Source organism: Talpa occidentalis, unplaced genomic scaffold, assembly GCF_014898055.3.
Source record: "Talpa occidentalis isolate TD23 unplaced genomic scaffold, MPIMG_talOcc4v2.1 talOcc4.6, whole genome shotgun sequence".
NCBI classification, from domain to species: Eukaryota; Metazoa; Chordata; class Mammalia; order Eulipotyphla; family Talpidae; genus Talpa; species Talpa occidentalis.
The window spans coordinates 88405768-88424842 of record NW_023604972.1 but is presented as its reverse complement, the minus strand read 5'-3'; the positions used below and the strand labels follow the sequence as shown (position 1 = coordinate 88424842).

The following is a 19075-nucleotide window of genomic DNA, read 5'->3' as shown; positions in this document are numbered from 1 at the left end:
TGGGTCTTAGCTATGTAACATGTACAACTGGAGTAGAAAGCGCAGCTAGCTTAGGAGACAGCTGTGAAACACTTAAAGTGTGCCACTGTCACATATGTCACTGTCACATATGCCACATGGTGATTTGAGCATCTGTCGCCCTGGACTTAGCACTTGTTCCAATTGCAATCATGTGGTCATTTGCCGGTTACCCAGTTAATGTCTTTTCCTCTTGTAGAATGGAAGCTCTGTGAGAAGAGGGCATTTTTAAATGCCTTTTGTTTTGAGTCCATGTGAATGTATAAGGAATATTTTAGTCAGAATTATACCAATATCAACTGGTCTTTACTCAGAAGAATTTTAAAGGGTGAGGCCACTGAAGCCAACTTAATTCCTTGATCCGTTTTCTATGTCATACAGTTGAACCATTTACTTTAAAAATCTTTTAATTTACTTTTCTAAAAGATTTCCATCGGGATCAATTCATAATGATTTGTTTCCCTACATGTATTTGCAGTTCAAATTTTACTGACCATAGCTTTTGCCATTGTGATTTTGTAAATGGCTTTTTTGTCTACTGAGTTTCATTTACCCAAGTCCAATTTGGAGGTAGAATGTTACAAATTTGAAGTTTGGGTTATTTTTGTCAAGCTTTGTGCTGTTTTGCCATATGTTGCCTTCCTTAGTTCGCATGGATTTCAAATATACATGTTTGAAAATATTAAGATCTTTGATACTAAGATCTACGATACTAAGATCATTGATCTTAAATCAAAATGTCCTGGAACTCCTGATTTATTGAATTCAGCGAGGACCTGGGCTGGGTCAACCTTAGTGAGAGTCCTCATGAATAAAAGCAAAAGACAGAGGTATAGTAAGTGCTGGCACGAACCCCTAAAAGGTCTGCTGGGATATATGCCAACTCAGCAGTTACTTGCTCAGGGGTCCAGGGACAAGCCCACACTTTGCTGCTCTCTCCTTCTTCCTCACAACAGAAGTGAGAGGACCCGTAGAATGGTTCTGAATCCCAAGCCAGCAGTGCTAGGGAGAAACACAAGCCTCCTTTTACAACAGTGGTTTAAAGTGTAGTCCTCAGACCAGCACTTGAGAATTTATTAGAAATTCAAATTATTGGGTCCCAGATCTTAGGAATCAGAAATTCTAGAGATGGACCCAGCAATCTGAGTTTGAACGAATTCTCCAGGTGGCTCTGATACTCAAGTGTGAGGACCTACACTTAACTGTCCTCTTGACTATGAAAAAGGGTAAGAGGAAGATAGCCAGAGAGAGCAAACTTTTGTCAAAAAGAAATCAAAGCCTAAAATAACCTTTAAGTATGATCAAGTCTTCTATAAACCTCTTTTTCAAGTCTCAATAAGACCAGCATTCATAAAAAAATTTTGTTCACTTGCAAAGAACTAGAGAGATCTGCAACTTTTTCTACCTGAATTGTAGTAGATAAATCTTGACCTCGCCATTATAATTTTCCAGTAATATTCATTATGAATTAGTTCAAAATTTGACTCATCTTCAATGAAACTGTTGGCTAAATTTGCCCAGAACTGGTCTTTCATGACCGCGTCTACTCTCCCATAGGATTTTTGTCACTCTGCAGAGCACTATCAACAGAAGCAAAAGGCAAATGATTAGTTCAAAATGTCTTTAAGTTCAACATGGCAGGTTAAAATATTCTGCTTTGGAAAGGGGTCTTACCTGTCTTTTCCCTGTGGCATCTCAAGAGACTTTCAGTGTTTTATCCTTTTTAGATGCTCAATATAGATTTGCTGATTGAAGGGAAAATCCTTATGGGTGTGTGTCGGGGCAGGAAGGACACAGTGCAGGTTTTCTGATCCAGCAGACCGGGAAAAGGAGGAGTCAGAGTCCTCAGTGGCTTTTGCAGTTCTTCTATTTAGATTCACCAGGCATATGGCAGGCAGGGGTGCTGGAGTGCTGGGGGGCCGGGAGGCTGGCAGTCCTCCCAGTCCCCAGCAAATCCTCGCTCTGTCTGGGCTCTCTGGCGTTCTCTCGGCTTCCGTTCGTTCTTGGCTTCTGCTGGCGTCCCCATGAAGCCGCCCTTATAAACTCAGTCTCTCAGCCGAGGTGTACCCACTTCAGGTGCCCGCCATCAGGCATGCATTCAGGACCGCAGAGTTCCCTCTTCTATCCTAATGGTGGGAAGGCAGAAAAGCCTGATACTTTTTTGCCTTACCCTACAGTGTGACAACTAAAGAATGCCTCATGGAAGAGCTGGTATGAGTTGGCCCTTGAAAAATGGGCAGAAAATAATGGATAGTTCAGGCATTTTAGGTGGGAGAGCAAGACAGACAAGATACCTATATAACTCTAATGAAGAATAGAAAATAGGCAAAGATAGTACAGGTATGTTGATAGGTACAGGGCACATAGGTGGCTTGCCTCACCTGACTCGAGGGGGAAGGTGGGACTGAAAAGTCTTCCAGATAAAAAGTTATACCTGAACCATGAGTAGAGGGGAGAAGAGGTGTGGAGTTGTGATGGGGCTGGATGGGCAGTCCTGAGTCAGGTTATAAAGGACCTTGGAAACCATTCTAGTCTGACTCTATTCAGTGGAGCCCTCAGGAAGTTTTCAACAGGGAAGATGACAAATTTGTCTTGGAAGCCTCACCCTGGCTACAGCGTAGAGGATAGCTGAGAGATGGATGATTGATGATGGTGGCCTTAATTAGGGAAGTAGCAAAGAAAAAGGAGAGTTTAAAGAGCTTGCTGGATAAAACCTATCTGTGGTCATTTAAATCACGTCCGTCAATCTTTGACATTCCTACCAGAGAAGGCGGGAGGTGTGGTCCTTTCCAGATCTGGATGGGTCTGCGGCTGAGTAGAAGTTATGTGACTTCTGACATTAGGTCCTGTAGGGTAAAGAAAATATCAGGCTTTTCTGTCCTTCCGCCATCAGGATAGATGATGGATCCTTGTCCTGAATGCATGCCTGATGGCGGGCACCTGGAGTAGGGTGTGGGCATAGGTAGATGGGATTCAGCTGAGTTAAGACTGTGCTTTTAAGGGCGGCGTCACGGGGACGCCAGCAGCAGCAGCAGCAGAAGCAGCAGCAGTAGAAGCAGCAGTAGAAGCAGCAGTAGAAGCCGAAGCACAAGCCGAGAAGCAGCAGAACGAACGCCAGAGAGTCCAGATAGAGTGAAGACTTGCTGGCTGACAGGCCTCCCAGCCCCCCAGCCAGCACCCCTGCCTGCCATATGCCTGGTGAACCCCCAATAAAAGACCTGCAAAACTACTGAGGACTCTGACTCCTCCTTTACCCGGTCTGCATGGGATCAGAAAACCTGCACCGTGTCCAGTTCCTGACATTACAGGTCCTAAAAGGTGACAATAGCTCTGACTGGTCGTCTTGGGACACTCATTCCCTCGTAGTTGGCAATAAAGCCAGGAGGAAGCCACGTGGAGATGAGGAGGGCCCAGCTGAGGTACCAGCACCAACTCACAGAATTATTGTGAGGAAGTTTTTGAGGCAAGTTCAGTCCCAGCCATCACCTGACTATAACTAAGAGACCCTCAGTAAGAACTGTGTGTGAAATCCTAGGACAATGAGAAAGAATGAAATGATGGATATAGTGTTAAGCCACTGAGTTCTGAAGTGTCTTTGACACAGATAGGCAACCAGAATACAATCCTGCTATCAGCTCAGTAATGAGGCATATCCATTCATCTCTCTGTCATACTGTGCTCTACCACCATGCTGATTTTTGGACTAGAGCAAAATTTACAATAAGTAAATGAAAGCAACTGACAGGACACATAACAGAGTTGGGGATAAGATGTTTTGTCCTATCAAATATTCTCATGGACAGAACGAGTAAAATGCTTTAGGCAAATCATCAATGGTAAAGAAACAGCATTTTTGAAAGCAATTACTGAATTTTAAACCCTGAGATGCACTATACTATCTATATTGATTATGCGTCTTCTGTAGTTGTTTTTAGCCTTGAGAAACAGCTATCTGGGGGAGACAGGTGCTACACACACAGTTCCATCTCCACTTAGTTGCCCCTGGGTGAGCCCCTGGAGCAGGTGGCAGAGCCCAGCTTTGCAGCCGTTGCCTGCTGCTCAGAGAAACAGGGCTTGGAAAGGTCAATGCTGCTAGTTATTGCTCACAAAATTCTTTTTTCTCTTTTGCTAATGAAAGGTTGCCCCCTAACACCGGGGTCACATTCACTCAGGGTGTAATAGCATTTGAATGCTTTGTGAATGTTGGGGGACAGGAAGTGTGCCCTATTATTCCCTAAGACTTTGAAGGTAGAGAAGTTCAAATACTTTTTTTTTGCTTTTGCAAACACCAGACACACACAAGATACAATTAGAGTCATGAAGGCAGAGAGAATTTTCTTAAAATGGAGCTAATATTTTATAGAGCATAAACAGAAGCAGCTCCTAACATTTCTGAACAGGAGGAAGAAGTCATTTGTTTATATAATTCTTCAACTAGCAGCAATAACAGTAGTTATCGTTCACATAGCATGTGCTTTGTGCCTGGCACGCTCTGCCTGCTGCACACTTACTACCTCATTCATTCTCACAGCAAGCCTCCAAGGTTGGTATTATCCCCATTAACAAATGAGTAAATTGAGGCAAATCCAGGCCACCCATAAGCTGTGGGAGTCTTTAGTATTCTTTCACCAAAGAGTTTCCTTTTCCTTCTGTGAAGAGCTATAATGTGGTAGAAGGAGAAGAGTACAAGATGAAGAATCTGGATTTTCATCTCAGCTCTACCTCACACAAGCTGTGCCATTTGGATGTCATTTTCTGGATCTGAAAGATGAGGTTGTTAAATTAAGAGACCCTGAGTCTCAAAATTTCTGATTCTATGAACATTTCTTGCCTCAGAATAACAATGAAGTCAGCCTTAGTTTTTGAAGTACTCTAGGAAGCTGGCTGAGAGGCCTGAACATAACTGGAGCCTCCAGGAGGTACAAGAGAGTAGGGATCACTGTGGATTTTCTTTTGAACACAAGAAGCAGAGAAGGAGAAGCTCACCAGGGCTCTGGTTCAAACCATCAAGTGATGGATCAGCTCTTATGACCTGTTCTTGTGGCACATTTATTTTTACAGAAAAAGAAAATGTCCTAAGAAAGAATTGAGAAAATCATTGACAAATGAGAAGAACTATTTAGGACGCACATAGAAAACTTAACAATGCAGAGAGCATAATGTGGTTTTTATTGGTCTCATTTGCCCATGACCAAAGCAGTAATCACTTAAACTCAGGCTATTTAACAGTTCTGAGAGCTAAATTCTGGTTTTGTTTGTATTGCTAAATAAATAAAATATAACCTCAAGTTTTTTCAGGAACCTTTTTATTGCTCTTATATTTGAGAAAATTTAACCCTACTGAACCTTCAATGAAAATTTCCAATCAATACAGAGATTCACATAGGCACTATTATTTTACAGACGGAAAAATGAGGACTCAAGTATCTTATTTCGGGTTACAGATAAATGATGACAGTGAGAAAATCCTGGGTTGTTTTCTGGTTTCAGAGCTCCCAAATTCAGCAAAAGTAACTTGCGGCAAGTAACTATCCTCTGGATTTTAAAGTTGACCACTTCTAGTGAAACTCCTTCCCACCAGTGCTTAATGGCTTCCACTCTGGTACTGGAAACTGCACTGGAGGACATGACCACATTTCTTTCGGGATCCTGGCAATTTGCACAGAAGAAATGCTCCTTTCTGGGGGAGCTGAGTTTCCCGCTTGCTTTTTCTCTAGACCTTCACAGTGGGACACAACATATAAACGTCTCAAGTCTTATGCCAGCACTCCATGAACTCGGAAATTTAAGGAGGAGACCGGGTGTTATTTAGTATAGTGTCCACTGGAGTATGGTGCCTGGTTTCCCAGGAAGCTGGTTAACTCTCTAGAAGCAGGCCTACCCCATCTCAGTAGGATAGGGTTACTCAGCCCACAGGGACCGGTTGAGTGGCTGGAAGGTCCGGCGGCTGATTGTCCTCTTGCTTAATTGCACCAAGTGGGAGCTCCTGTTCCTGGGGGTGTGGCAGAGCAGAGCATCCAAAGAGTAAGTGGTGACCTGGCCATTTATATACAGTTTCCCAAGGATCTCATCAAATCTGGCCACAAGGTCAGGCACATCCTTCACTTTTTCCCTCACTTTGGCGAGCTGAAAAAAAAAACAGGAGCAGATCATAATATCTCTGCAAGATTCCTTCCTTGTTCTTCCTACCCTCCAAGCACAGACACAGATGTGCAAAAGGGTATAGTGCACACCTAACATGGTGAAAGCCAGGGCCCTTGGAGGGATGACGGACTATCAGGGATTCACAAGCTACACACAAAATTCATAATTAGTACTTCAAAATCATTACCTGCTTATCTTGTAAAAGGGAGGTTACCTATATCTCACAAAAGGGGGGTTCCAATGATGCATATTATCCAGTGAAACATACTAGAGAGAGAGAGGTCAAAGAGCAACAGAAGCAAGATTGTCTCAGTTCATTAGAGTAAGGCATGGCCAAATCACATAGAGCTTTACAGTCCGTGACAAAGTGTTTTGGAATTCATTCTAAAAGTCTTTTGAGAGTCTAAATTGGGACACGATCTGTTTAGGTTTAAAAGTTGTTTTGAGAATTAGAGGACAATGATGTGTGGGCTGACTGGAGGATACCATCATAGCCCAAATGAGAGAGGATGATGGTTTAGATTGGGAAATGTATCAAAAGATGGAGAAGTAGAGGTATGTGAGGTCTACTTTCAAGGTTAAACTGAAAGGATTTATTGTTGAAGAGGTGAAGGACAGGAAGGAGTCAAAGAGATCTTCCCAATTTTGGCTTTAGCAACTGGGCAATGGGTGGTATCGTTCACTGAGCAAGGGAAGATGGTAACCAGACTCGTAGGGTAAAATCATGAATTCTGTCTTGACATGATTGAGATGCCTATGAAATGTCTAAGAGGACAGGTTCAAAAAGGTTGTTGGGGAGAGCTGTGTGGAGATTTCTGGACCTACTAACCATAGAGCTTCCATATGATCCAGCAATTCCACTCCTAGGTATTTACCCAAAGGACACAGAAACATCCATTCCAAAGAACACCTGCACCCCTATGTTTATAGCAGCACTATTTACAATAGCTAAGCTTTGGAAACAGCCCAAATGCCCAAAAATAGATGACTGGATCAAGAAGATGTGGTACATATATACCATGGAATATTACTCAGCATTCAAAAAAGATAAACACATGCAATTTGCAGCAACATGGATGGCGCTGGAAGGGATCATGCTCAGTGAAATAAGCCAAAAAGAAAAAGAAAAATACCGGATGGTCTCACTCATAGCAGGAATCTAGAAAACTTAAATAAGGGACCAGGAAAATGAATAACTATAAGAAAGTGAAAATCAAAATCAACAAAAAACTATGAACCAGAGACACTTTTTGGGGGGTGGGGGGCAGGAGGGGAGGGATTGGGGTCAGAATGGGGGGGCTGCAATTGTATGGGGAATATAAAAATAAAATTTATTATTTAAAAAAAAAAAAACAAAAAAACCCAAAAAGGTTGTTGGATATACAAGTATAGGACAGGGAGGGGAGGTCTAGAGGTACAAATACTAGAGTCATAGGTAGAAGAATGGTGCTTACTTAATTCTACAAAAATGGGTAAGCTCAAAATTAGAATGTGATGCTACTTTCTGAACAAAATCAATACTTTACTTAGTTTAATCCTAACAGCATTTCTTGATAAAATGTAATTGTGATCAAGGTTCCTATCAGATCCTTCGGTCATCTTCTAGACAGATCATGATTCTATATGCTCCCTGCCTGCCTTCCTTTCAAATAAGGGCTTCCGACTGAACCATCAGATTAAGTTGAAGCACTTCTTATAAAGAAAAGTATGTCTGGTCCTCATCTTCAAGGTACAGTGACACAATGTGCAGCACGAGACTGCCCAAAGAAGCAAAGGGAATACTCCATGCTGCGGTAACTCTGATCTGATTGTGTAGTCTACACCATGGTCACATCACTCAAGAACAGCAGAACCAGTGCAGAGCAGTGTCACTAGAACCATTCTGCAATTTGAGCAGAAAAGAGTACACTGCATTTCTTAATTGTTTTAGAAAAGAAATCAATGAAAAAACAGCTGATGTTTGAAAGGCTTCAGTCACAGTACTGCAGGAAATCAACAATTCTCTTCAACACTCCTCTGGTGGTAAAACAGCACCTATGATAGTTTATAGTCTTTTCTCCACACATGGTACATTTTTAATAACTACTGATATAAACACTAAATACAACATTTGTAAACTGCAGTTTTATAATCAAAGACTCAACACGCAATCTCATAAACATACCTTTAGAACTAGCTCAAGAGCCCTGGAGGTTATATGAATCAATTTATTTCTCAACAAGCCACTTCCTGAGGGAATACACAAGGACCAGGGGAATACACTGAACTGGAGGGCAAGTTTTTTCACTGTTATCAGTACATCAGCCTTACAGGCTTAGGAGGAAAAAAAAAAACAACCAACCCAAAAAGTCAAATAAAAATGATCAGTGTTTTTCAAAGTGAGCTTTGTCTAGCTGCTTTCGTCATGTCGCTGGGGTAACGTGGTGATAGACAAGGACTGAGGAGTGACTGTCAACATCCAAGATGTTGGGGAAACTGAAGCTGCATGGTTAGTGCATGAACTCACGATTGTGCACTTTGACATCTGCTCTACTTTTCTAAACTTACTCCAGAACGGTATGGGGTGGTCACAATCTACAAAAAGCTAAGACCTCAATAGAAAGAAGCTATTGATGATTTCTATTGATGATTCTATTCTTTCTGGTCTGATGAAAGGATAATGATTGATTAAATTTCATGTCTAGTTAGTTTTCTGACAATTCCCCTTTATCAGGTGGAAGTGAGAGTATCGGCCAGGGCTGGGGATTCAAAGGTGAGTGGGGGGTGAGAAAGCAGCCACCTGCCCTCTATTTGCCACCTCAGATACCACTCAGGCCCAGCACTCAAAGGCAAGGGGAGGGAGAAAAGCAGGGAGGCAGGACCAACCCCTTTGATACGCAAAATGGCAATAACGGCAACATCACTAACAGTATGATCACTGCCAACAATTACCATTTCTTTTTAGTTCTTTTCCCCTTAGGTTTCATGCTACTAGTGATGGACAAATTATTAAATTTTAAAGGACTTGCAACAACTCCTCTTTGTGTGCTTATTGAGACATCAATGTGATACATGGGTTCATTTATTTCATTTTGTTTTTATATTTTAAGGAATTTTCTCTACATTTAATTTGGCTTTCTTAATTTTACAATAAAATTTCAATGGTCCCACTAGGTGGTCTATTTGGGAGTTAAAACCACAATTTAAATATAGAATATTTTATATAGTTTAATATCTGACAGGTCCTGCACCTCTTACTGTTCTTTCATAGGGTTTTCTAGCTATTTTTGCTAGGCTGCGCAGTTCCTACTAAACTTCACAGGAAAAAAAAAAAAAAAACAAATGGCATTTTTCTTGGGATCATATTACATGACCACATTACTTGGGAGGAACCGACTTTATGAGGCTGAGTATTTCTATCTAAACACTTATTATGTCTCTCATCTGTTTAAGGAAAGGGAGATTTTGTTTTTTAAAGATGAAAGATGCTACAGCCTATTGCTTGCCGATGGGGATGATCCACAGGGCAGGGAACATTGTTGATCCCCAGATGCATTGAAGAGGACCAGAAGGGATGAGTTTCAGGGCACAACTGGGGAGCTGACTGTAGAGAGGTGGGCACAGTTGCCATGACTTCTGGAGGGAAGGCTGAGCAGACAGGAAGAAAAGCAACAGGTTGCTGAAGTGACCATAGTTCTGCCTGCTTCTCTTTTTCTGAGAAACAGGATGCAAGGTTACCAACTGAGAGCAAGGAGTAGGGAGAAGGTATCTGAAGGTTCAAGGAAAAGAAGAAAAAGAGTATGGGGACCTATGAAAACAGTGTGGAGAAAAGAACAATGTAAAGGGAAAAGCTCTGCCCGAATTTCAGAGGATATATGCCATTGGAAGAAAACAATTTTTGCATGCATGCATGGGAGTCTAAGAAGAGGAACAACAGAAAGACAACTCCTTTCTATTTGACAGTCTCCTTAAGGAGGTGGGCTACAGAATTACAAAATCAAGTGGACATTTTAAAGAGCGCCCTTTCATCTTTAAGTGATTTCTCTAGCAATCACATACTCACCACTTCTTCTGAGAACTCATGTTTTTTCACAAATCTTGATAAATTTCCTTCTGTAGCTTCTTTCAGTATATCTATCAGGTCTTTCAACATATTTGATTTGATATAGATCATAAGCTAAACAGAAAGAAGAAACAAGCAAGGACAAGTATTCAACATGGAGAAACGTGCCCTGTTATTCTATATGTATAGGCATCTGCTCTGCTTTTATGCACTTCCCTAACATATGTGTTTATGCAAGTTCAAAAAAATGCTTTAATGTCTGTCTATCCATCAGCCAAAATTTGCCTTCCAATAGTTAATCAAAATGCCACAACTTTAAAACTTGCTTATGGGTAGAAATGGGGAGAACCTGGATCTTGGAGTGTGTATACTTGGGCTAGAGTCCTGGCACCAGTGGTGACCAGCTTTGAAACTCTAGCCAGACACTTAATATCTCTTCAATTTCATTTGTAAAATGAGAAAAACACGTTTCATTCCACATTTTGAGTTACTGTGAACACTAAATAAAATTTCAGCACAAAGGAAGTAGTACTTAATAAACAGTACTATCAGTTTTTACTAGTTTCAGAGGACATGGCACATGGTCTCCTAAGATTGACTCTGGAGCAAATGATACCTTTACCTTTACCCATTCAGTTATTCATTTAAGTTAGAAAATTACAGGCATGTAGGTTGCTGCAGGTATAAAGTGGAAGCTGGCTAAAGTTCTAATAAGGCACTCCTACTCATAGTGAGCTATTAAGGAAGTTTCAAAATTGGGTACCATACTTGACTTTCAAAATGATGCCACTAGTAACTTTCCATCATTCAGAAACAATTAACACAGGAAAAGGAACACATTCCCCCATCCTCTTTATAACCAATGTTCACTGGTACAATTTTAAAAATATGGAAAAATTTAAAGAAAATGAGAATTCAGAATTTACCAAGTAATGTTAACCATTGTTTGTAATTTCATGTATTACCTTCTACATGTGTTTATTCCCCTTCAAATGATCCTGATTTTTGTTAATTATCATACATGAACACATTTTCATAGAATTAGGACATTTTAGAAAAGAAAACCTTATTTTTAATGATGAATGCATGAGTAATCTATCATACAAATAAAATAATACACCAAATAAAACAACAGCATGCTTTATTATATTGATAAATGCACATACATTTTGAAAAATCTGTTGATTCCTTAGACTTGATTCCCGGAAGCAAAACACTAAGTCAATGGGTATAAACATTTTAAGGCTCTTGATTCTTAGGTAGTTTTTGTAGAAGTGACATTCCTTTTTAAACCAGGCTAGCTAAGTTCTCTTAGTGGTTCATTTTGTAACAATTTTTGTTTGTTGAGCAGTTGATCAGAATGAGGGGTTATCTTTGGTCCTGAAAATGATCCCAAGTACATAAATTCAAAGGCCCAATCCAAGGTCAGTGTTTCAAAGCACAGGCAAAATCACAGGCACATACTTTGTTGGGACACACCCCTCTTTGGGTTTCTCACATTCAAACAGAAGCACTGACTACTTTTATTCCAGACTCTCCTTTCAAGGATGTTTGTATAACTGACAGCCCAGGAGGATAGATGCGGTATACAAAGAGAAGACATGCTTACTGTTCACTGCAAGAGAATTTGGTACCCCAAGTTCAAGATTCCTCTCTTTTAATTCCCATGCATGTAGACCTTTTTACATCATGCCATGGGAATTAGGTTCAAGAAACTCGATACAAAAATGCTAATACTCTGGCTACTGCTACTGCTGTGAGCACTAATCTGTCCTTCACCTCTCAGTGTCTTGCGAGCTCTAACAGCATCTATGAAATGGGCAGGCTAACACATTAGCTTGGAAGTAGGTAAAACAAGATAGAGTTGGCAATAATAAGAATCAGAGAACTCTTAATAGTTCATAACAATCTTGTTAATAAAAACCATCCCTGGTTTGGTTGGCAATGGTCTGTTTTATTGAGGACAAGGGCAAGTCTGCCTTATTGAATGTTACAACTCTGAGACTAGTACTGAGTAGACCCTCAACAATGAGAGTTTCCCTAGAAATTTTCAAGGAAGAACTTTCTAAGGCTCCACTATTCATGGTGTGCTCCTGGAAAAGTTCAACTTTTCATCATAAATTTTTCCAGTTTCTCTTCCTGTCTCTACCAACTCTGATTCAGGAAGGATTTCAAGAGTTTGGTTCAATATTTGAAATATACTGAAAGGAAACACAGATGAGGCAATTACTGATGAAAGGCAAAGAAAAAATTTAAAGGTAGGAGCTTGTCTCAAATCGAAGTCTCAGAGCGCAGCTAAGGAAAGCTAAATCAGGGTACAGCACATTGCTTTAATCTTACAGATTTCAAACAAAGGGCTAGGAAAATTGAATTAGCAAGGAGCAGGGGAATTTTGATAAGAAGAACTATACAAAAAAAAAAACATGTACTTCTTACTACTCTGACTTTCTGAGACCTTAGGAAAGTCACTGGATGTCTCTGAATAAGAAAAGGAACAGAAGTCTTAAACATGCAGAAATTTCATATTTCTTTGCAAGTTTGCTGTATTTGAAGAATATCATAGTATGAGATTGCTAACTTTCTAATCATTATTCATTCTCTTCCCTACCCCCATTTTACTGATAACAGAACTCCCTAACTTTAATTGATACTGTTCTATACAGAATCCAAAGACTGTATTTCTCAGGTTTCTTTCTAGATGAGGCCATGAGATTAAATTCTGGCCTATAATATGAAAGTATGCATTGTTGGGTGAGATGTTCAGAAAAGCAGCCTTAAAAAGGAACCACTTTTTTTGTCCTTTATTTTATCTACTTCTTGCTGGAAGAGATGCAATGGATGGAAGTCACAGGCTTATGGTGGTATGGAATTACAGAATGAAACCAGTCTCTGTGATATCATGGATGTCACACCAGACCTACACAGAAGAAAAATAAGCCCTCCTAATTTATATAGATTCTTGGGGTGATTTTTGTTTTGTTTTGTTTTTTGAGATCTACATTGTTTCCAACCAAATACAATTCTTAAATTATAGACATAGGCAACATTCTGTCACAAATGGGTATATGAGAAATAAGTTCCGTTTCCTTTCCTACTTGTGCAGTCCAAAGTCTTCCTAGCGTGAATCAGAACTTGAGTGTGACTTTAGTGATTACAGACAGGGACTTTAAATAGTCATCTATTTACGTGTGTTAACACGTAAATAATAAAAGCAGCAAAACTAACCACTTTTCTCCTGCAAGGTAATTTGATTTCAAAATAGGACACCATTTGGAGACTGCCAGATTTTTAGAGAAATGATCAGAATTAAAATAGAATCAGTGGAAAGTTACCCTGTGATCATCTCTGCTACTTTCAGACAAATAAGGAAGTGGAAATCCCATCCTTTAATACTGAGCAGCATTGCTAAAGAAGGGGCTATAGTTCTTTAGATGGGTTTGAATTCAGACCAAAAGGGCAGAGTCAACATGCACGTGCCTTGATGAGATCATCTGCTAAATCAATGCAGTATGCAATGTAGCAAGTATTAGCTGGGAAAATGGAATATCAGGCCTTCTGGGTCATATTGGCAGCAAGAGCAATTTCGATGAAAAGAAAATTAGGTTGAGCAGGGGAAATTAGGTAAGTTCAAATTCAATTTGGCAGCAGAAAAAGATTTTAGTATAAGGCATTAATATTTAAAGTAGATCAGGAAAAAATGATTTTCATTTTTTTCTGAGAGTACAGATTCTCTACTCAGCTCATCTGTCAGGTTTCCATTTCTTAATAATTAACAAATGGCCCTTAAGGATTCCAAGTAGATGACTCAGTCTTTGAGAAGCTAGGGCCCATTAAAGCAATTTTTAAAAAACCTGTTCTAATAACAGAGACCCAGACCCTGAAAGGTTATTAAACCTGAGAATGGCAATCATTTCTTTTCATCGTTCCTAAGGATGATGAAAAAGGCTTCTATTGAAATATGAGAAATTGAGATTGGACATTTGGAAGAATTTCCTGACAGCAAATTTTTAAACAAGAAAACTATCTTTAATTTTCCTGACAATAGATAATTCTGTGACCCAATTCACTGACAGGATATTTTATTTGAGGCTCCCTGTATAGTGCTGGCCTGAAACATGCCTATACCATCGTATTTAGCGGCTGCCTTTCCCTCCTAGCAATGACAACGGGAGCAGTGCCTGATGCCCCCGGATTTCTCCTGCTACTGTCAGTGTGCAGCTTGTCTCTCAGAAGGCTCCTGTTTTATTTCCACCAAAGCACTTTTTCATTGAAAAAAAAAAAAAACAAAACAAAAAACCACGGGCCTCCCTGGTGGCGCAAGGTGTTAAGATGCAGCACTATGAAGCTATCCACAGCCACTGCAGCATGAGTTCGATCCCCAGCCACGGGGGTGACCCACAGGGCGCAGCAGAACTCTCCTGCCTCGCCCACTGCGCCCCTCAGCTGTGTATGTCAGTAGATCTGGCTGTTCTGCTCCCCACTGTGTCTGGTGAAACCTCTCACCCCCCCCCACATCTCTGGCCTGCACCCCAACTCTTGTATGCATAAAAAATAAATCTTTAAAAAAAAAACAACCACAACTGTCATTACCAGACTCACCTAACAGTCATGAAAAACAGCCAAGGATTGAAATAGATGAGGAATCTAAGTTTGAGGATGTGGAATCTGTGCACAATGGCATTCATTTTTGACAGCCTGCCTTCTGTTCTTTTCATTATTCAGGAAGAGCAACTAATCCCAATCGTAGGTAAGATAGACACATCCTTTTCTCATTTGTCTGGATTGACCAGGAAACCCTACGCTTTATAGTCAGATCTGATTGAGCCAATGTACTGATTAGCTGTAAGAACTTAGGTAATTTACTTAGCCTTTTTTTTTTTAAAAGATTTATTTATTTATTTATACAAGAACCAGGGTACAGGACAGATGCTCAAGAGGGTGAGAGGATTCACCAGAGACAGAGCGGGGAACAGAACAGGCAGACTGACGAAACACACTGCTGAGGGGAGCAGTGGGCAAGACAGAGAGGTCTGCTGAGCCATGTGAGACCCTCACTGGCCGGCCGGGATCGAACCGGCGCTGAAGAGACTGAGGACAGCTTCACAGTGCGGTGCTCAACCACCTGCGCCACCAGGGGAGGCCCAATTTACTTAGCCTTTGAATCTTTATCTTCCACACTGATAACATGGAGAAATACTGTTCTGACAGTATTTAAAAAAATGAACCAACGGATAATGGATATAAAGTACCTAACATGGTACTTAAGTTCAATTAATTAAAACCCTGCCCATCTCCCTTTTCAATTTTTCACCAGCAATCCTTGTTGTTCCCCAAAGCCTAACTTCGACTCTAGGAAAAGCTACTCATGATCCACATAACACTCCTCTCACCACGCTCTCCTGTATTTCTTTCCTGCCTGACACTACCACTTGCAATCCCAGCAGGTCGGCTTCTGTCCACCTGCGGGCCTGCTCTCTCAGAATTAGCTTGTACTTGGAAACCAGAGCTGTTCATGTCTGACAGGAAGCAGAGAAGATAAAAAGCAGCTGGCATCTGCTGGCACAGCGGGCTTCCTGGTCTATCTGTCTTACAGTATTATTGGCTTCAGTAACTTGAACTTTCGGACTCTGACCCTTTGCCACCTTGACCTCCCAGTCCTGTTTTAGGTTGTGAGCTTTTCAGGCTGACCCCCTGCTCCAACCCATGATTTCTACTGGGTGCAGTCTTGGGGCAGGCTGTGACAGGCAGGGCTCCAGCCCTCTTGGAATTCTGCAACTGGTGCTATTTCTTCTATCTTATGCTTCTCCTGCCTCACCATGAATGTCTTGTAAACTCATTTCTGGGTCCTCTTTCTTCCCTTTGTGTGGGTTCATCAGTTCATATCAGATCGATTAACAGGTTTATAAAGACCAATTCTTTTTTGTTCAGTTGATTGTTCATATATTTTGTAGCTTTTATTCTACTAGTCAAACAGCAATCAGAGGGAAGAAAACAATTACAAAATACAACATTAGAAGCACGAAAAAAATTACTCAAGTAAGAAAAAAATTACTCATTTGACAAGCATCCAGTTTATGAAGTTGTCTATTTAGAATTCTCATACTGGTCTTTTTTTTTTTCCCAATCTTTTTTTCCTTTTTTTTTTTTTTTTAATTTTTATATTCCCCATACAATTGCAACCCCAATTTTGACCCCAATCCCTCTTTACCCCCCAAAAAAGTGTTTCTGGTTCATAGTTGTTTGTTGATTTTGATTTTTTTTCTTTCTTATAGTTATTCTTTTTCCTGGTCCATATTTAGGTTTTCTAGATTCCTGCTATGAGTGAGACCATCCGGTATTTTTCTTTTTCTTTCTGGCTTATTTCGCTGAGCATGATCCCTTCCAGCTCCATTCATGTTGCTAAAAATTGCATGTGTTTATCTTTTTTGAATGCTGAATAATATCCCATTGTGTATATGTACCACATCTTGAGCCAGTCATCTATTTTTGGGCATTTGGGTTGTTTCCAAAGCTTAGCTATTGTAAATAGTGCTGCTATAAACATAGGGGTGCAGGTGCTCTGTGGAATTAATGTTTCTGTGTCCTTTGGGTAAATACCTAGGAGTGGAATTGCTGGATCATATAGACGCTCTATGTTAAGTAGGTTGAGTAATCTCCACACAGCTTTCCATAGTGGTGGGACCAGTTTGCACTCCCACCAGCAGTGCAGGAGAGTTCCTTTCTCTCCACATCCTCGCCAACATTTCTGTTGCTAGTTTTTTTAATATGTGCCATTCTCACTGGTGTAAGATGGTATCTCATGGTAGTTTTGATTTGCATTTCCCTGATTGCAAGTGACGTTGAACATTTTTTCATATGCCTGGTGGCCATTTGTATTTCCTCTTCGGAGAAGTTTCTTTTTAGGTCTTCTGCCCATTTTTTGACTGGATTATTTTCTTTGTTTTTGTTGAGTCTCATCAGCTCTTTGTAGATTTTTGTGATCAGTCCTTTATCATTAGTGTTGGGGGCAAAAAAATGTTCTCCCAGTCGGTGGGGTTTCTCTTTGTTTTGGTTATTGTCTCTTTTGCTGTGCAGAAACTTTTTAATTTGATGTAGTCCCAGCTGTTGATCTTTGCCTTCACTATCACTGCTTTGGGTGATGCATCTGTAAAGATGTCTTTGAGGTGCATGTCAGGTAGTGTTTTGCCTATATTTCCGTCTATATATTTTATGGTTTCAGGTCTTATGTCTAGTTCTTTAATCCATTTTGAGTTGGTTTTTGTGCATGGTGTGAGGTAGTAGTCAAGCTTCATTCTTTTGCATGTAGCAACACAGTTTTCTCAGCACCATTTATTGAACAAACTTTCTTTACTCCAGTGTATGTTCTTTGCTCCTTTGTCAAAGATTAGTTGACCATAGATCTGTGGGTTTATTTCTGGGTTTTCTATTTGGTTCCATTGGTCCATGTGTCTGTTCTGGTTCCAATGCCATACAGTTTTGATTATTATAGCTTTGTAGTATAGTTTGAAATCTGGGAGAGTGATGCCGCCATTCCCTTCTTTTTTTTTCAGGAGGGTTTTGGCAATTTGGGGTTTTTGGTGGCTCCATATGAATTTCATCAATATTTTTTTCTATTTCTTTGAAGAATGACATTGAAATTTTAATTGGAATAGCATTGAATCTGTAAATTGCTTTTGGTAGGATGGCCATTTTGATAATGTTAATTCTTCTGATCCATGAGCAAGGGATGTCTTTACATTTCTTTGTGTCTACTTCTATCTCTTTTAACAGTGTTTTATAGTTTTCTTTGTATAGGTCCTTTACTTCTTTTGTTAGGTTTATTCCCAAGTATTTGATTTTTTGTTTCAATAATAAAACGAATGGTTTTCTTGATTTCTTCTTCTTCAGATTTATTGTTTGTGTATAGGAAGGCTACTGATTTTTGTTCGTTGATTTTGTATCTTGCCACTTTACTGAACTGATTAATTAGTTGGATTAGTTTTTCTGTGGAGTTTTTGGGGTTCTCTATGTATATTATATCATCCACAAATAGTGATAGTTTGACTTCTTCCTTGCCTATTTGGATTCCTTGTATGTCTTTCTCTTGTCTTATTGCTCTGGCTAGGACTTCCAGTATTATCTTGAAAAGCAGTGGTGAGAGTGGACATCCTTGTCTTGTTCCAGATCTTAATGGGAATGCTTTCAGCTTTTCACCATTGAGAATGATATTGGCTGTGGGCTTGTCATAGATGGCCTTTATGATGTGGAGTTATGTTCCTTGTATCCCGAGAATTTCAAGGGACTATAAAGACCAGTTCTTAACTGACAGCTCTGACATCCCACCCAGGCTCATGAAAGCTGCAAACTATAAGATCTTTTTTTGGATATTTTTCCTTCCAAATTCATCACTTTCCCCACCCAGGTTCTCTGTTATCACTGTCTCCATCTTTCTGGCTCCTTAGATTCATCTTTCTCTTATGTAAAAACATTTTTGAAAAATAAATATGAAGTCAAATATAAAGTGTTCTAACCTCAAATGTCTTAGCAGACCTTATTCTCTAAAGTTTACCATCTGGGCATTGGTCTGGGTGTGACATTTGAAGATAATCGCTACAGGCCAAACTGAAAGCCCTAAAAGCCGGGACTTAGGCCTGAGTCCTATTCACTGGGTTCTAGGAATTTGGACCAATGAATATTCTTTTTTACTTAATATACTTCACTTCAAACAAATAGGCCAGTACTAGCAAACATCAACTGAACACTAATTACATGCCAAGTACTACGTTAACTACTTTATATGAATTATCCTTTCAATTCTCCTAATGAAAGGATGATATTATCAACATCACTGTTTCAGAAAAAAGGAAATGGTGTGCATAGATGTTAAGCAAC

The 19075-nt window shown here is 40.0% G+C and overlaps 1 protein-coding gene across 1 annotated transcript in view; it reads right to left on the bottom strand.

Moving 5' to 3' along the window:
- Positions 1–5176: 5176 nt before the first annotated feature.
- Positions 5177–19075, bottom strand: part of PTCD2 (pentatricopeptide repeat domain 2) — a 30823-nt gene continuing 16924 nt past the window's right edge. The window contains exons 9-10 of the mRNA XM_054687841.1: positions 10205–10318; positions 5177–6144 (exon numbers count right to left, since the gene is read on the bottom strand). Coding sequence (XP_054543816.1) covers positions 5920–6144; positions 10205–10318 — 339 coding nt within the window. The 3' untranslated portion in view covers positions 5177–5919. The remainder of the gene's footprint in view (positions 6145–10204; positions 10319–19075) is intronic.